This window comes from Lepidothrix coronata, unplaced genomic scaffold (genome assembly GCF_001604755.1).
Source record: "Lepidothrix coronata isolate B3197 unplaced genomic scaffold, Lepidothrix_coronata-1.0 Scaffold40, whole genome shotgun sequence".
Classification (NCBI taxonomy): Eukaryota; Metazoa; Chordata; class Aves; order Passeriformes; family Pipridae; genus Lepidothrix; species Lepidothrix coronata.
This window is the reverse complement of record NW_016690220.1, coordinates 1,987,443-2,002,406: the sequence shown is the minus strand read 5'-3', so window position 1 is coordinate 2,002,406 and position 14,964 is coordinate 1,987,443. Positions and strand designations below refer to the sequence as shown.

The window sequence follows — 14,964 nt, the reverse complement described above, 5'->3', positions numbered from 1 at the left end:
AGATGCTCTCCTCACCTTTTTTTCAGCAATCTGTGTTTTTTCCCTTCCCTTCAAAGGCTCCCTGTCTTCTGACCCGGACTTCTCCAGGCTGTTTTGGTCTGTGACACACAGTCACAGCCCTCTGCCAAGTGGCAGAAGCAGATTGTTGTTCTTCACACTCCCCTCACACTCCGGTGGCAAATGGCACCAGCAATAAGGAGTTGTTTGTTTTGGTTTTCTTTCCTTGAATCGGACATAGTATTCAATTGGATATTGGCATTTCACACTCACAAATCAATTAGTTGGCCTAGCAGTTAACTCTGAATCTTCCCAGTACAAACCTGTCACAAATGAACATTGAGTAACACTTGTAAAATATTAAGTATAAGTGTTTGGTAAGGGGCCAAACCACATCGATCGTCATCCCCTCTGGCATTCAAAATGTCCCAGTAAAGAGAATGAGGAAGGAGAGATAAAGAGCGATTTTCTTCTGTTGCTCCATCTGCAATAAGTTCTAAATTAGAACAAAAGACAACACAACTAAATACAGGTTACTTAAATATATGTTATAAGCCAATGAACTGTATAATTCAAACAAAACAGCACCCATATACAAACCAAAATGTACATAAAAGCACAATAGAATGCCACAGGGGGATGATATGCTCAGTTACAGCCCAAATAATTTTAAACTTTCAATAAGCTTAGTAAATTACCGCTGTGAAATTTGCTGGGTGAGGCAAACCTATTTAATCTTAATTTAGTGAAGCTTCAGAATTCAGGCGTGTACTGTTATGCAGCTCATTAAAATACATAACAAATGCAGGCATCAACTGCATCTTACCTATGCCTGCAAGTTGAGAAGCACTGTATGAATTCAGAACAGGAGCATTACTGAGAGATAGAAGAAAAAAAAGTATCCAGTTTTGTTAAATAACATGTCACTTTTAACTTTTCAACAGGGTAAGAGAGAAAGTGAAGGGGGAGCACAATTGCAGTGACTTCCTAACAGAACTTGAGCTAAGGATGGGTTAAGTGAATACCGCTGCAGGAAAAGCAACCAGGGAACTGTTTTATACTTGAGCAGAAAAGAATACTAAGCTACTCTCTTGGAATTCAGTAATTACTGCCAGATGCCTTTGCTGATACGGGAAATGACCCATTCACAGGCAGTCCACCTTTGCACCCAGCTGTGATTTCATGTTTGTAGAGAACTTCTGGTAGTTTTTAGCAACAAGAAAACAACTGCAGCCCTGACACTGAGAAGAGTAGGCAGTTATCTTTGGAGCAAGTGCACAATTTTTAATTCAGCTGAGAAAAAAAAGAAGAATGGGACCAAGTTTGATGCAATATGAGTCTGACATGGTGCCTTACAAAAATACCCAATGCTCAGTCAACAAAACCTCTGTACATAAAAGAAACGTGGAATATATGTGCAGAGTGACAAAGGTGGCAAATGGTATTCACATTCACTGCTGCAGAAGCTCTAAAAAATTATTGCTGCTCAGAGTTATGCATATGGCAATAATATATATAAAAAAATACAACTTCTACTTGACTTCAGTGGGAGAACAACAGTGACAACAACCAACTTATTTCCAGCTTCTCTTGACTCACTGTGGACCCTGGAGAATGGTACAGGCCTCGGTGCCCCCCATGAGAGAGCAAGACAGACACAGGATCCGTAAGCCTCGACGAGCAGGATAAGCAATTAACCTTTGGCAAGCCACACACCTTAGAATACACTTTTGAGGACTACATTTATGAAGTTTTCAGATATGGGAATTGAAACATTCTCCTGAGAACGGCAAGTTTAATATACTTAAGTAGACCAGTACCACTATGTTGTTACGTTTACTTTCAGTAAGTAAAACAGGACTATAAAATTTGCAGAGTGAAACAAATGCATTTAATTTTAATTTAGAGAAATTCCAGAACTCAAGCATGTACTTGTCATGTTTCTAATGCAGAATTACACATTGCCAACGTGTAATTCGATTGCTGTCTACAAGCACATGCTATAGTACAAGTTTGGACCAAAAGAGAAACACGGGACCAAGTGGGACCCAGAGCCACACAGTAAGCACCTGCTTAAGAAATGTAATTTGGGGTTCAGTGGATGGGAAGTTGCGTATTTCAGAATAACAAACATATTAGAATTCAGCACTTCTTGGCAGGCATGTGCCACCATCTGACTTGGGATCGATACCCTAAAATACCCACACTGCCTCTTTTTTTGAGGCCTATATGAACTCTGCTTGAAAGGCAGAGGCAGAGCTCTCTTCTTTTCTAAAATAAACATTAATGCTATGGTAATGGAAATCAGGAGGAGGAAATCTGCTCCAATTTCACAACTTTTTTCATCCATGTGAGTTTCACAACACTCAAGACTATAAAGTACAAGTTGAGCTTGAAAGTGTAAGCAGAAAAGACAGCACAGCTCGTGGCCAGTGGGCTTGGGAGAGAGAAGGCAGGACAGAAGCTTAGTTCTTCATAACAGTGTAGTGCCCTCACCTCAGCATCACTGTCCAATGAGCAGTTCTGCAGCAAAACATTCACTGAAATAAATGCATCGTGATATTGCTGCAAACTTTATGAACTTCGTCAAAGCTCTAGTAAGAGTAAACTGTCCACAGACGTAATGAAATGACAATGGAAAAACTGCCAAACTAATCTCTCCTGCTGTCTTGCAGAACTTATGATCTTCATTAATGTCCTATGAGTTTTGCAAACAGAGCAAATGTATTTATTTTTCATTATTAATTCTTTAAATAACAAATGTAATTTAAACAATATTTAATTCCCACAATTTCCAAAATGCAAAGTGTTAGTAAGGTGCATGCACTTTTTGCAGAGATAGCACACCATTGCTGTTTGGGCAGGTGGATCATTTAGAAAGATCCATCCAAAATCTTTTAATAGTCGCAAGTGTAAATGGAATACAGATTTCTGTGCAGGTAAGTTAGCTTAATGCAAGGCTTTAGATCCCAGTTCTTGTGAGGACATTTGCACAAGCACTCACTACACACCATTCTGCTTTGACTTAAAGCTATGGCATGCGCCTACCCCTCTCTAAGGATTTTAAATCAGTGTTAAATGAAAACGGCAGAGCCTCCAGCAGCAGCAGTATCACTTGTACATACACTCTCCTAACCTGCTCCTGACTTACTTTAGCTTTTGGTATCCAAAGGATTTGAACACATAAGACAAGAAGTCAGGATCTGCATGAAAAAAGAAGGCCAAGGTGGGTATTGCCAACACTGAGCTGCTTAAAAAGCATTTGGAAGCAGCAGAGAGACACAACTGGCAGAAGTGGTGAAACTCTGGAGAACAAGCTGCTGTTTTGCTTTGCAGTTTGGAGTGGGCATGAGGAATATGGCATGGAATCACAGAACCACAGAATGGTTTGGGTTGTAAGGGACTTCTAAAGACCATCTTGTCCACCCTTCCTGCCATGGGCAGGGACACCTTCAACTTGGAGCCCCATCCAACCTGACTTGAACGTTTCCAGGGATGGTGCATTTACCACCTCTCTGGGCAAGCTGTTCCAGTGCCTCACCACTCCCATCTTAAAAAGCTTCCTCCTTATGGTCCAATCTAATCTTTCCCTCTGTTTGTTTAGAAATGTTGCCCCTCATCCTGTCACTGCAAGTCTTAGTTAAAAAGTCTTTCTCCATCTTTCTTACAAGCTCCCTTTATGTATTCAAAAGCTGCAATCAGGTGTCCCTGGAGCCTTCTCTTCTCCAGGCTGAACAACCTCAGTTCTCTCAGCCTGTCTTCACAGGAGAGGTGTTTCATCCCTCTGACCATTTTTGTGGTCCTCCTCTGGACTTGCTCCTAAGATGTCCATGTCTTTCTTGTACTGGGGATTCCAAAATTGGATGTATAAATAGCAGACAGAGAGCAAAGATGACAGAAGTGCAGAAATAGCTGATATTGTACAAGTCGAAATTTTCACCAAAAAAATTCATTCACCAAAAAATCATTCAAAAATGAATACTGTGTTCCAAAATTTTAACTTTTCAGTGGAATAGGCATGTACTCATAAAAGCCAGTGTAACTTTTATATTCCAACAACAGTGAAGAGATAAACTGGAATATTACTGGACATTAAATCCAATCTTATGCTTGGAAATACTTGTACTGATCAATAAAAGAGCTGGAGCAAACAGAAGTATTCACTGAGCCAACACAAATGTCTAAATGGCCACAATTCAGTTTAGGAACAAATGGACTGCCAGCCTGGACTACAGGGTGTTTGGTCTGGTATCCCTTCCCCTAGTAATGACTGCCAGCTTGGACTACAGGGTGTCTGGTCTGGTGTCCCTTCCCTAGTAATAGCAGTGTCAGCTCCTTCTGAGAAAGACAAGACTTCTTCAGCCTTTGCAAGTTAACTGGAAAAAGCAATGGGAGAGATACCAGTTCTCAAAACTCCACAAACAAGCAACTGGCAATGTTAGTCTCTTCACTCCCTGGTGTTTTTTACAATAAGAAAACACAGGTAATGCTTCACCTTGCAAAATTAGAAATTTTAAACCTGGAAGCACTACCGAAAGCAGGCAGCACAATCCCATGACTCTTTTATAGCTTTTCAGAGCTACATAGTACTTGGCAAAAAAAAGATCTTTTGTCCTGGCCCTGCTTGATGAGGCCCAGAGAACACACCAGAGTGGCTGAACAGCCCAGGCTGCAGTGACAAAGAAAGGAGACCTTGATGCTTCAGCGGCTGAGTGCTTCCCTTCTGCTCCACGCTGTGGCAGAGTGGGATGGATGCAGAGGCTGTCCTGAGCTGGGAAGACAGCTAGTACTCTGCTCCTGGCACAGCAGGGCAAAGAACATGCCCCTCTGAATTCCTCCACAAGTGAACCAAAGCTTCCAGCATGACCCAGAAGAAGGGAGATCTACCAGTAATCAGCATTCATTCTGCAGGCAGTTGGGCATTAAGTCCTGATTCTGCTGTTGGCAGGAAACTTGCAGGTTTCCCAGGGACTAGGATAAAAGATGTTACTACCACTATATGCTCCCAGACATCCCACAGGTAGTCCCTTTGATACAGTTTGGTTGGGGGAACAATTTTTGCATCACTACTGAACTACACCATAGGGTGTGACAATTAAGCTCTGAAAGGAACTTGCCTGTTATTTTTTCTTTAATTGAATACTAAGAAATATTACAGCATATAAGAAACAGTTAAACTAGTCAGTGATCTGGAAAGAATATTAGTAAACATCAGCAATTTATAGTTTTCTGCATCCAATAAACACTGAAGAAAGTTTCAATAAAAACAGGAAATAAAAATTATGTACATATTATATGCTTCACCTACAGCTGCCACGCTCTTCCTGACTATTTTGATAAGAAATTAAATAATAAGGAGCACTTTAAGAAGTTAAATATTAAGGAGTACTTTAACAATGACTGTATTTCTCAGGTTGAAACTCATGCATTCATGAAAGCAGGATAATGCTGTGGAAAGCAAACACTGGGATATCTCACTCTCTCCTGTCTGCCTCTTCTGTACAGCAGTTGTTCCTGCTTAATCAAGGTATTGAAGCTAGCGTCAAGTTTTGGCAATGAATGTTCAAAGCTTCCAAACATCCTGTGGTTTGGTTATCCAGTTAAAAGTCAGATCAGAGTACCTGTGTGTCAGTAACTGGTGGTAAAGGGTCTGGCTACAAAAACCTTTTCAGGAAAAACCCTGTATCCTTACATGCGGAACTTTGCTAATGAACACAACGGCAGTGAACTCCAGGAAGAAATTATAATATCAGCGCTTGAAACAAGTTTAATAACTTTTCCAATTATTAAAAGTCATAACTTACCTTGCATTTTCTATGAACTTACTAATGTAATTCTAGGTGACTGGAATTCGCTTCCCCTTGTTTGGTGAACGATTATTAAATGCCTCATTTAGCACTAGCAACATTGTAAGCAAAAGGACCAAATAAAGCACGTTGCCAACAAGCTTAATTTAATTTGCATCTACGCATATCTCACTGTTCTCTAACTACTGAAACAGTAGTCTTACCTTCTCCATGACCTCTGTATGACTGTAGCAGCATAGTTCTTCTTTCGAAATAGCTCTTTTCTTTTTCTTTCTTTTTCTATGATCTGCATTCGAACCTCTAAAGGGATTAGTTCGATATTTGTACTTTGCCATGCGACAGAACATAATTGATCATCTGTGTTCCTGGATCCAATTACATCTGTTTTTTCCAAGTTTAAACTGTCAGCAGGAGCAGAACACGCTACTGGGTTTCTTGGCACAGTTCCGGTAGGTTCTGCCCCAGCACACAATAATGGGGAAGCCTTTTTTGCTAATTCATTATTTTCCACTTTGTCAGTTCGTTCCACAGCATGTGTGCTGTCATTTCTGCTGTTTACAAATACTGTTTTGGCACTTCCAGGTCTACTAGAACCAGCTGGTGAACATCGCTTATCATTTACCTCTTTACTTCTGGACTTCTCCCGATGTCTTTTGCCTTTGGAAAAAGCTTCACACTGTTTTGAGTTTCTCACAGCCCCACCAGCACAACTGACATCGCAGATGAATGCAGCCGTTCCCTCACAATGGTCCCTCTTGCCAGATGAAGGTTGACTTGGATCCCTTAATTTTTCCCCAACACTAGCAGTCCTACAAGTAGAAGTAGTAAGCCTTCTGCTCCTCCGGGGCACTGTGGCATCAACAGTGTGCTCCTTGTGCTTTTCTCCATTCAGTTCTGTAGCAGCTGCAACCTGATGTTTCACTTCAACTTTTGTTCCCTCTTTTGCTTTGTCACAATGGAAATGGACACAACTTGACTTGCTTTTGATATGTTTCCTCGATGAATCTTTGGACAGAGAAATGGAAGCCAACTTTTAGTCTCTGATCCAGCAAAACATAGTTTAGTTCTCTAAGTTTTTTTGCTCGGTTACCTTTGAGACACACTAGAATTTACTTAAATGAAGAAAAAAAAAAGTAAGCAGAAAGAATCAAAAGAGGACATGATTGCATGTAAGAGTAGAGTCCCAAACTTCTTTATTTGCTTACTGTTCTACAAACTATTTTCTTACTCACATTACATTGGAGTTAAAAAAAAGTTCACAGGAAGAAACTATTTCTTCACCAACCTGATTGTACAGGTGTTCTCCCAAGAAACCAGCTTACCATGTGACACAGGAATGCAGCCCCATGAACTCAGCTGCTAATTCCTGGTACCTGGAACGCCGTAAGTGACCGCCACTGTTTCAAGCTTTTTTGCTAAATTCCTGCCCTAGCCACCCTGTATCCTGGCACACAGTGACACACAGGATAACCCACTGTCCAGGGAACCCAAAGCCCTTGGCTTCTCAGTACTTCCCTTGACATGCTGAACAAAGCTGTGAAGTCCTTCCCATTCTTCCTTGCTGCTGTGTGATAACTGCTTCTAAACACTATTGTGAGGATGACTCAGAAGCCACAGTGGAGTGCAAAACTGAAAATCTCCCATCATCCATCCACCTTCCATTCTGCTTGGAAACTTAACAGGAGAATGAGGAAATAGACCAGACAGGATGAAATGTAGCAAATAGACAGGATGTTACAGGGTAGGCAGGAGGAGAAAAAGTAAAGAAAGAGATCTTTGATACACTGGAATCACAGAAAATCTTCTGGATCATCCAAAACCCCGTGAAACCATGCTATATTTACCCTCATTGTAATGCCTTTACAGGATGCTCTTGACTGGATAACTGAGTATTGCTCACTGAACAGATCCATTCTGAACTCTCCAAAACCTACCACCTGGTTTGCACATGCAGCATGCCTTACTTAACTGTAAGACATTTGTATGCGCAAAACTTCCCCATCTGAACAACTGGGTAACTGGATAATGGAAAAAACTCCATGATTTAACTATTCTAGCTCGTCTTTCGACATTGAAATAAACTTTCTTAGGAAGACCAAGCAATAACAAGTACAGAGCACAAAACCCAAACTTATCTGTTTATACCACAGTTAAGGCAAGTGAAATAACACACATAGGAAGGAGGATTTATCTGTGGAAAGCAGATCAGAAAAGACCCACCAACTAAATCACATTTTTCACAGCCCAAAGGGTCTAAATTTATATTTAATTCCAATACAATGACCAATGAAGTCCATTAAAGTTTTGGTCACAAGAGGATTGATTAAAACACCTAATGAGAACCCATTATAGAACTCCATGATTTGATCCTTGCTGCATCAACTCTTCTGGCATCATTTCAATAACGAAAGGAGAATGCATAACTAAAAGTGACATAGCACTATTTCAAACACTGTTTGGATTGGGCAAAAGGGGGCTTTCTTTACAATCTCCGAAGGTAAACCAGTCTCACCATAGCAAGAAGTACACGTTACAGATTTTCAAAAGAACCTTGAGTAAAGACTTTTATACTCTTCATGTTCAACACTCATGGTAAAGAAAGATGATCAAAAATAGCAGGGAATTTTCTATTTAAAATTCTATCTTTTGCAGAAATTATATTCTGCTTTTAAAGATATACTGAAGAGCAAAAAAAAACATTTAGGCAATAGCCTACATGGTTTTAAAATTTTACTTGTAGAACCATCAACATAGAAAAATTATTCTGGCATAGCTACATCAGGAAATATCCAACTTCAGGGAAGCCTTCAATCAGTAGTCCAAGCTGCTGGCATTTGTTGCTAGGTTGAATTCCCTAGCTTCCTGTGAAGGGTAATGTAGAAAACTAAACATTAATGTATTTTTTCAAATATAAGTATATTAATACTAGAATCCTCTGCAGTAAATTTCACAAATTCAGTCCTGATCTGTGCAGTCAATTTATATCCCATGTTTCCCATGGACTGCCTACTACCTACTTCCTTAGGTTACTGTTTCAGTGCAAAATCATTATATTTGTTCCAAGAAACAGTGGAAGTCTGACTAATGCAATGCAGTTTCCACTGTCATAACCAATGGTAGATTTTGGCTAAAAATGGATAGTGGAGTCAGTAAAAGAAAAGGCTGATTGTTCCTGTTTTATCATTTCTTTGGCTTTCTCCTTCTCTTCTCACCCTTTCACTGTTGTAATCCTCCCCACATCTTTATTTCTCCTTTCCCTTTTTTTCATGCTTATCAATTTTTCCTCATGTTCAATACAATTATTCATTTTTCATTTGGAAACCACTGTTTCTGATTATTCTTATGTGTTTTACTTTGCCAGATGAATATTTTCACTAATACAAAGTTAATGCACATGCTGGTAAAGCTTGCTAGGATTTTTAACACCTATTTATCATTACTTAGCTATCATAGTGTACGTTAGGCTAAGATGTCTGCTTTTACTATAACAGTATAGTTGAGTATTCTGTTTACCAATGTATTTCCATGTACAAGCTAAAGAAATCTAGGCAAAATGATTCAGTAGAAAAGGCTCTTTCACTTTCTTTTCTTCTGGATTATTATACTGTTCTGATTAGCAGAACTTCCAGAGGGAATAGCAGCAATTTTACACTTGAGGAGTTCTAGCAACTTACCTTAAATAAACTACTTTTCCAATTTTTGCTTCTAATGATAACAAAGATGCTTTAGCATTACCAGTTTTGAAATATTTGAGCTATAGGCTACTGTAACTGGCTGAAGTCAGGACTGAGTGAAATGTTATTAAGATGCGTATCTCATAAAACTAATAAGAAGTGGTCAAGAAATTATGATGAACTGATGATGCATTTACAGATAGAAAAAAAAGAGTACAGCAGGGCAAGAAAAGTAACAGAAAGAGTTTTGACACAATGTTTCAGAGTACAATTTCTAAATTCTCACTTCTCAAAAAATATCCTTGAGTGTTCTCAACAAGAGGACTTCAGAGACAAATCACAGGAGAACCCAGTCATGGAAAATGAAGTTGACTGAACAGCTCCCCATGTGTACTAGAAATGTCACTTAGAACAATTTTATCCTTATTTTAACCTTGTTTAAAACCAAAAGTTACCATTTCTTCATTAACATTCTTCAAGTATACCACAGATATGTCAAATATCTTCAATCTTATTTTCTCCAAAGAGTGTAACCAATAGAACTGCCAACAACCTGTTCTCACATATTTTAGGTATTTTTATAGACATTGTATATGCTGGTGTTTTTGACTACTTCACACAGAGTAAAAGAATCTGTATCTAATTCTATCCTGCATGAATTACTTAAGAATAAGAAATGATAGAGAGACCATACAGGTCCTATATATAAAACACCCCCAGACTTGTACGAAACAGATAACCAGGACAACTAAAAAAAGTTCACAAACCTTGGCTGATTTTATGACCTTCACTCTGAGGCTCTGCTGGTAAGCAACTCTCCTTTGAGGTCCCTTTGTTGTGACAAGCTTTAGGTGAACCTCTGCTATTTCTCCCTGGTTGAATTTGTGAAGCGTTGAGGGGCAGAAGTCTCTTACTCTGTGTATCAGATGGTTTATTGGGTAACTGTGGGACACTGGTGGCCTTCTCTCGATTTGCAGGACTCTGTTGTACTCGAAACTTGCTTTGTTCCACGTTCTGCACCCCTTTCTGTAGCTTGGCTTCTTTTCTCTTACTTTCCTCTTCGCGTTTCCTGCAATTATAGAAGAATTACCATAAGAATTTCAAAGACAAAATCTTGTAAGCATGTATCTAACTTAAACACGTTCCTCTCTAAAAATCTGACAATGCCACAATAAAACCTTGACTGTAACATCTTTTTCATGAGAAAAGGACACCTATTGCACTGAAATGTCTTAGGTTGATCCAAAGCAACAATGGACTTGCAGCTAAAGCCTAATGAAGGTTAAGTTCTTGTCAGTCATCGGCCCATTCAGTTTGCAGTGGTTTTAACTGATTTTAAAACACTCAGTTGTTAAAAACAATTAAATATAGGGGGTTTTATAAATATACAAAAATTAAAAGTAGGATTTTGAAAATAGTTATTATACTAATAACTATGTTTTTAATTAGGAATGAACAACGTTTTCAAATAAGTAGTAAAGTAATGCACTATATTTGAAAATCAAAAAACTTTAGCAAAAGACATAATCTCTTTCAAAATTATTTTGTCATACTTAATTGTGTCATAATTAATACAGACAATTATAAACAAACTTCCAACTAGCTACTGGTACTAATTTGCTCCAATATATTTATCATTGGTAGATAATTAATTTATTTTACATAAACATATGACATACAAATTATAAACATTGGAAATATGAGATCTGAATTAAAAACTTGTGTGCATATAGTATGCCATTACATTTATGACATTTGGATTTCAAAAATGAAAGAAGTCACGTCTCTCTTAAATAGTGTAGACATAACATAGAATTTTGAACAAAGTAACGAAAGATGCATCTGTTGAATAAAATTTTGCAGCCTGTTTTGAAAAGTGGGTTATCATTGAACTTCATCTTTTAAATTCTTTTTTTCTACCAAGCAGGATAAACCCAGTAGCACATAGCAAATGTTACACACCTACCTACCAGTGAATTTGTTTTTATAAATTAAGCACTGGTTGCTAAATGAAGTGACACTTCTCCTGTTGGAATGGACAGGCGGTAAATGTCGTATCATGTAGCTGCCCTATATTTTAACTTGCTTCCAATGCTCCAACACAGTTTGCAGACTGTTGCCACATTATCTCTCGGCACGGCGTATGACAGGTTAGTTATGCAGCGTGCCAGCCCCAGTTCCCACGAGCCGCATCAATGCCAGCGCGTGTCACCGCAGTGTGAGCTGCCAGGGAGAAGACTTAACTTTATCTGTCAGTGCTATCTTATCAAGTATGCTCCGCAGAAGAAGCTGATTGAACTTTGCACCTGAAAAGCTGCTAATTGATCTAAAAGGATACACTCCTGGCAGCCTGAGGTTCAGTATTCCCTCTGGCATGGAAAAAAAAGGGGCTAGTTTTGGACAATATTGGCATTCCACAACCGGACTATATGGGGATGTTGGGTTTGTGTACAGTATAGATCTCGCTGCCATTACTGAGCCATTTGAGCTGATAAATCAGATCTTACTATTCACAGAATAGTAATTTTCTTTTCTTCACAAGAATTAAGCAGCCTATTACCAAATGTCCTCCATTCAGGGTATCAGGAAAGGAAATGTGAGATGGGTTGTATGATACACAATCAAGCCAGAGTGGCCTGCACGCTTTTGATGAGCAGATCAACTCAAAACAATAACTTCAGCAACATATCAAGTGCTATGGAAATGACAGAGGACCAGAAACCGAGAAGTAAAGGGGGATTTTTTTTAAAGAGGTTTTGTTTGTGTGCTAAAACTTTTTGGATTAAACTGAAGAAATAATAAAGGGAAGGGATTTCAAAGTTTCCTATTCATAGACCATCATCCTAATTGTCGCAGTAGACCTTAGATGATTAACAGACTCCTGAATACAAAAGAGCCTCCCCTTGTGTTTTGTTTTATTTTATCAGAAATTCAGTTTGTATTACAATGAGGGATATATTTGAAATTAAAATTTTAAAGTTTTATTGTTGTCTAAGTTGACAGACTAGGTTTCACGAGCAAGTAAAGGAAGTAGACAAGTTCCTAACCTAAGGGCTCTCAGTCATTCTCAGGAGGTTTCTGACGACACAGCAGGAACCAAATTTGGGCTCTGAAGTTAGACATCTACAGCTCAACAGTGGTAGCAGAGCTGGCAAGCCAATACTGTCCACTGTAAATGCAATAGAATTTTGTCCAGAATGGCCATAAATTTGTATTTTGTTGCAAAAGTGAAAGAATGAAAACTGAGCCTTTAGCAGATGGTAAGGAACAGTTTCAGCCTTACATATTACTGAAGACACAGAGACTCTTTGAATTTTTGATCCTACTCATGTGAATTCAACCTTTTCTATTTTGTCAAGAACACTTTACTTTTTTATCTACTCATTGGATGATGTTTTAAGATTAGAACGTGTCCATATATGCAAGCATTTTCAAATTTATGCTTGCAAAAAAAAAAAAAAAGTTACTTAAAAAATTTCAACTGAAAATGGATCTCCTGGTATGATTCTACTACTGATGAAGCTTTATCTGGAGTAAGAGGAGTTGTATTTCATGCTGTGTAAACAGCCACCCCCTGCTATACAATCTAGCATGATGATGGTTTTTAAAAGCATGACACTGCTGACTCATGACATGTTCAGCTTCTGATCTACTGCAGACTTTAAAGAGATAATAAAAATGATAAGACAACTGTTAATTTCTGTCCAGCATTTCTGTGTTGACTGGTAGTCAAATGCATAGAGCAGTCTATTTGTCCTTCCCTGACTATTTATTTTTTCTTCAGACATTTCTCATATGTATTTTAACACCATTCTGATTTCAAATTTAGTCTTCAATGTGCTTACAGTCTTCTGCAACTCGGTGCTATTCTCAGATTTAACATTTTACTTTTTAAATGAAAATTCAAATTCATGATGGATATACTTGAAATTCTCATCAATACACACTTCCAGTTTAAAGGAGAGAAATGAGAAATTTTCCATGAGAAAGTATGAAAACTTAAGGCAAGTCTGAATGACAGCTACAGTTTCTTCATGGCCACAAAACTTGTTATTCTGATACAAACAAAAATCGAGTTGGTTTGATATCAATTCTTTTGAATTAAAAAAAAAACAAAACAAAAAAACCTCAAAAGACATGAAACCCTTCAGCCTTCTTAGCATCACTTGCAGGTCAACTCTTTCTTTACTCTTCCTTTTACCATGAGTATGTTTACAATGGTTTATTGTGATACGTCACATCCCTTGCCAGTTCTTTTTACTTTGCACCTCAGCTTGTTTAACTTTATAATTGTATTTCTTATTACCCTCAATTTTAGTAATTACACCAAATTTCCCCTGCGTGCTTTCAATTTTCAGGTCGCTGAAGAGCTCATTAGTTTCTCTGTTGCTACACTCCCCTTTTTTTCTCAACATTCAGGCCTTATAACTAGTTTTTTGAAAAACCTCATAATCTACTTGTAGTCTCTTGGTGTTTTTCAATATATTTCTGAAGACTGTGTAATTGAACTGTTTATTTTCTGACTGTTCTTCTTTTCCTAAATATCACTAGTTACTTTCTCTTACCCAGTTTCATCCATTTCCCTTTCACATCCACATCCACCCTCAGTCATTTTCCTCTAACTGGTCAGAATGAAAACCAGAAACACAGTATCAGGAGCTCATTCTGAGAAGCTGAATGGGAAGGTGGACAAGTGAGTGCCTGTCTTTCTCAGGGACCAAAGTGATACTAACCAGAATACAGTTTCACAGATTGTTCTTCTGGCCCTTTTTAAAGCTGGGTACAACATTTGCTTTCCTCCAATCACAGGGGACCTTCCCTAGTCTCTGTGGTCTTTCAAAGATGTTGGAAAGTGGCCTTTTAAGGGCATCAATTCTTTCTCCACCCTTGGATGCAGCCAATCTGGTCCCATGGACTTGTCTGGGCTGAGTTCTCTCAAGCCAGCCCTGACTTAATCCTCATTCACAGTCAGTAGTTCTCCTCCTCCTTGAAACACTTCTCTAAGAAAAAAGGCCTGGGAGAGCTTCTTCTGGAAGACTGAGCAGAAGAAGGCATTGAGCACTTCTGCCACACCTGGGCCTGTTGTCACTAAATGCACCATTTGGCAACAGCCCCACATATTCCTTGCTCAACCTTGTAGTAATGTATTACTACTTCTATTAATGTAGAAGCAGAAACCCACCTTGTTACCTCCAACATCCCTTTAAAACCTCAACTCCATTTGAGTTCTGGTGTTCATGATACCATCTCTACATGCCAAAGCCATGTTTTTACACTCTTCCTTTGCAGTCTGTCCCTACTTCTCCCTCCTGTATACGGCCTTTTTGCATTTGACCTCTGCCATAGCTTCCCTGCTAACCCAAATTAGTCTCCTGATATGTCTCTTTGCTCAATGGCATAATAGTGTGCACGTTGGTTTTGTCTGCATCAATCTTCATTTTATAAATTACCATTCCTTTGATATAGGAGACAACATGGGAGAAGAT

The 14,964-nt window shown here is 38.6% G+C and overlaps 1 protein-coding gene across 9 annotated transcripts in view; it reads right to left on the bottom strand.

The window, feature by feature from the left end:
• Positions 1–14,964, bottom strand: part of INVS (inversin) — a 94,279-nt gene that overhangs the window by 6,578 nt on the left and 72,737 nt on the right. For all 9 annotated transcript variants that reach the window (XM_017813212.1, XM_017813205.1, XM_017813208.1 and 6 more), the window contains 2 exons: positions 10,246–10,547; positions 6,008–6,809 (listed from right to left, as the gene is read on the bottom strand). In XM_017813212.1, coding sequence (XP_017668701.1) covers positions 6,008–6,809; positions 10,246–10,547 — 1,104 coding nt within the window. The remainder of the gene's footprint in view (positions 1–6,007; positions 6,810–10,245; positions 10,548–14,964) is intronic.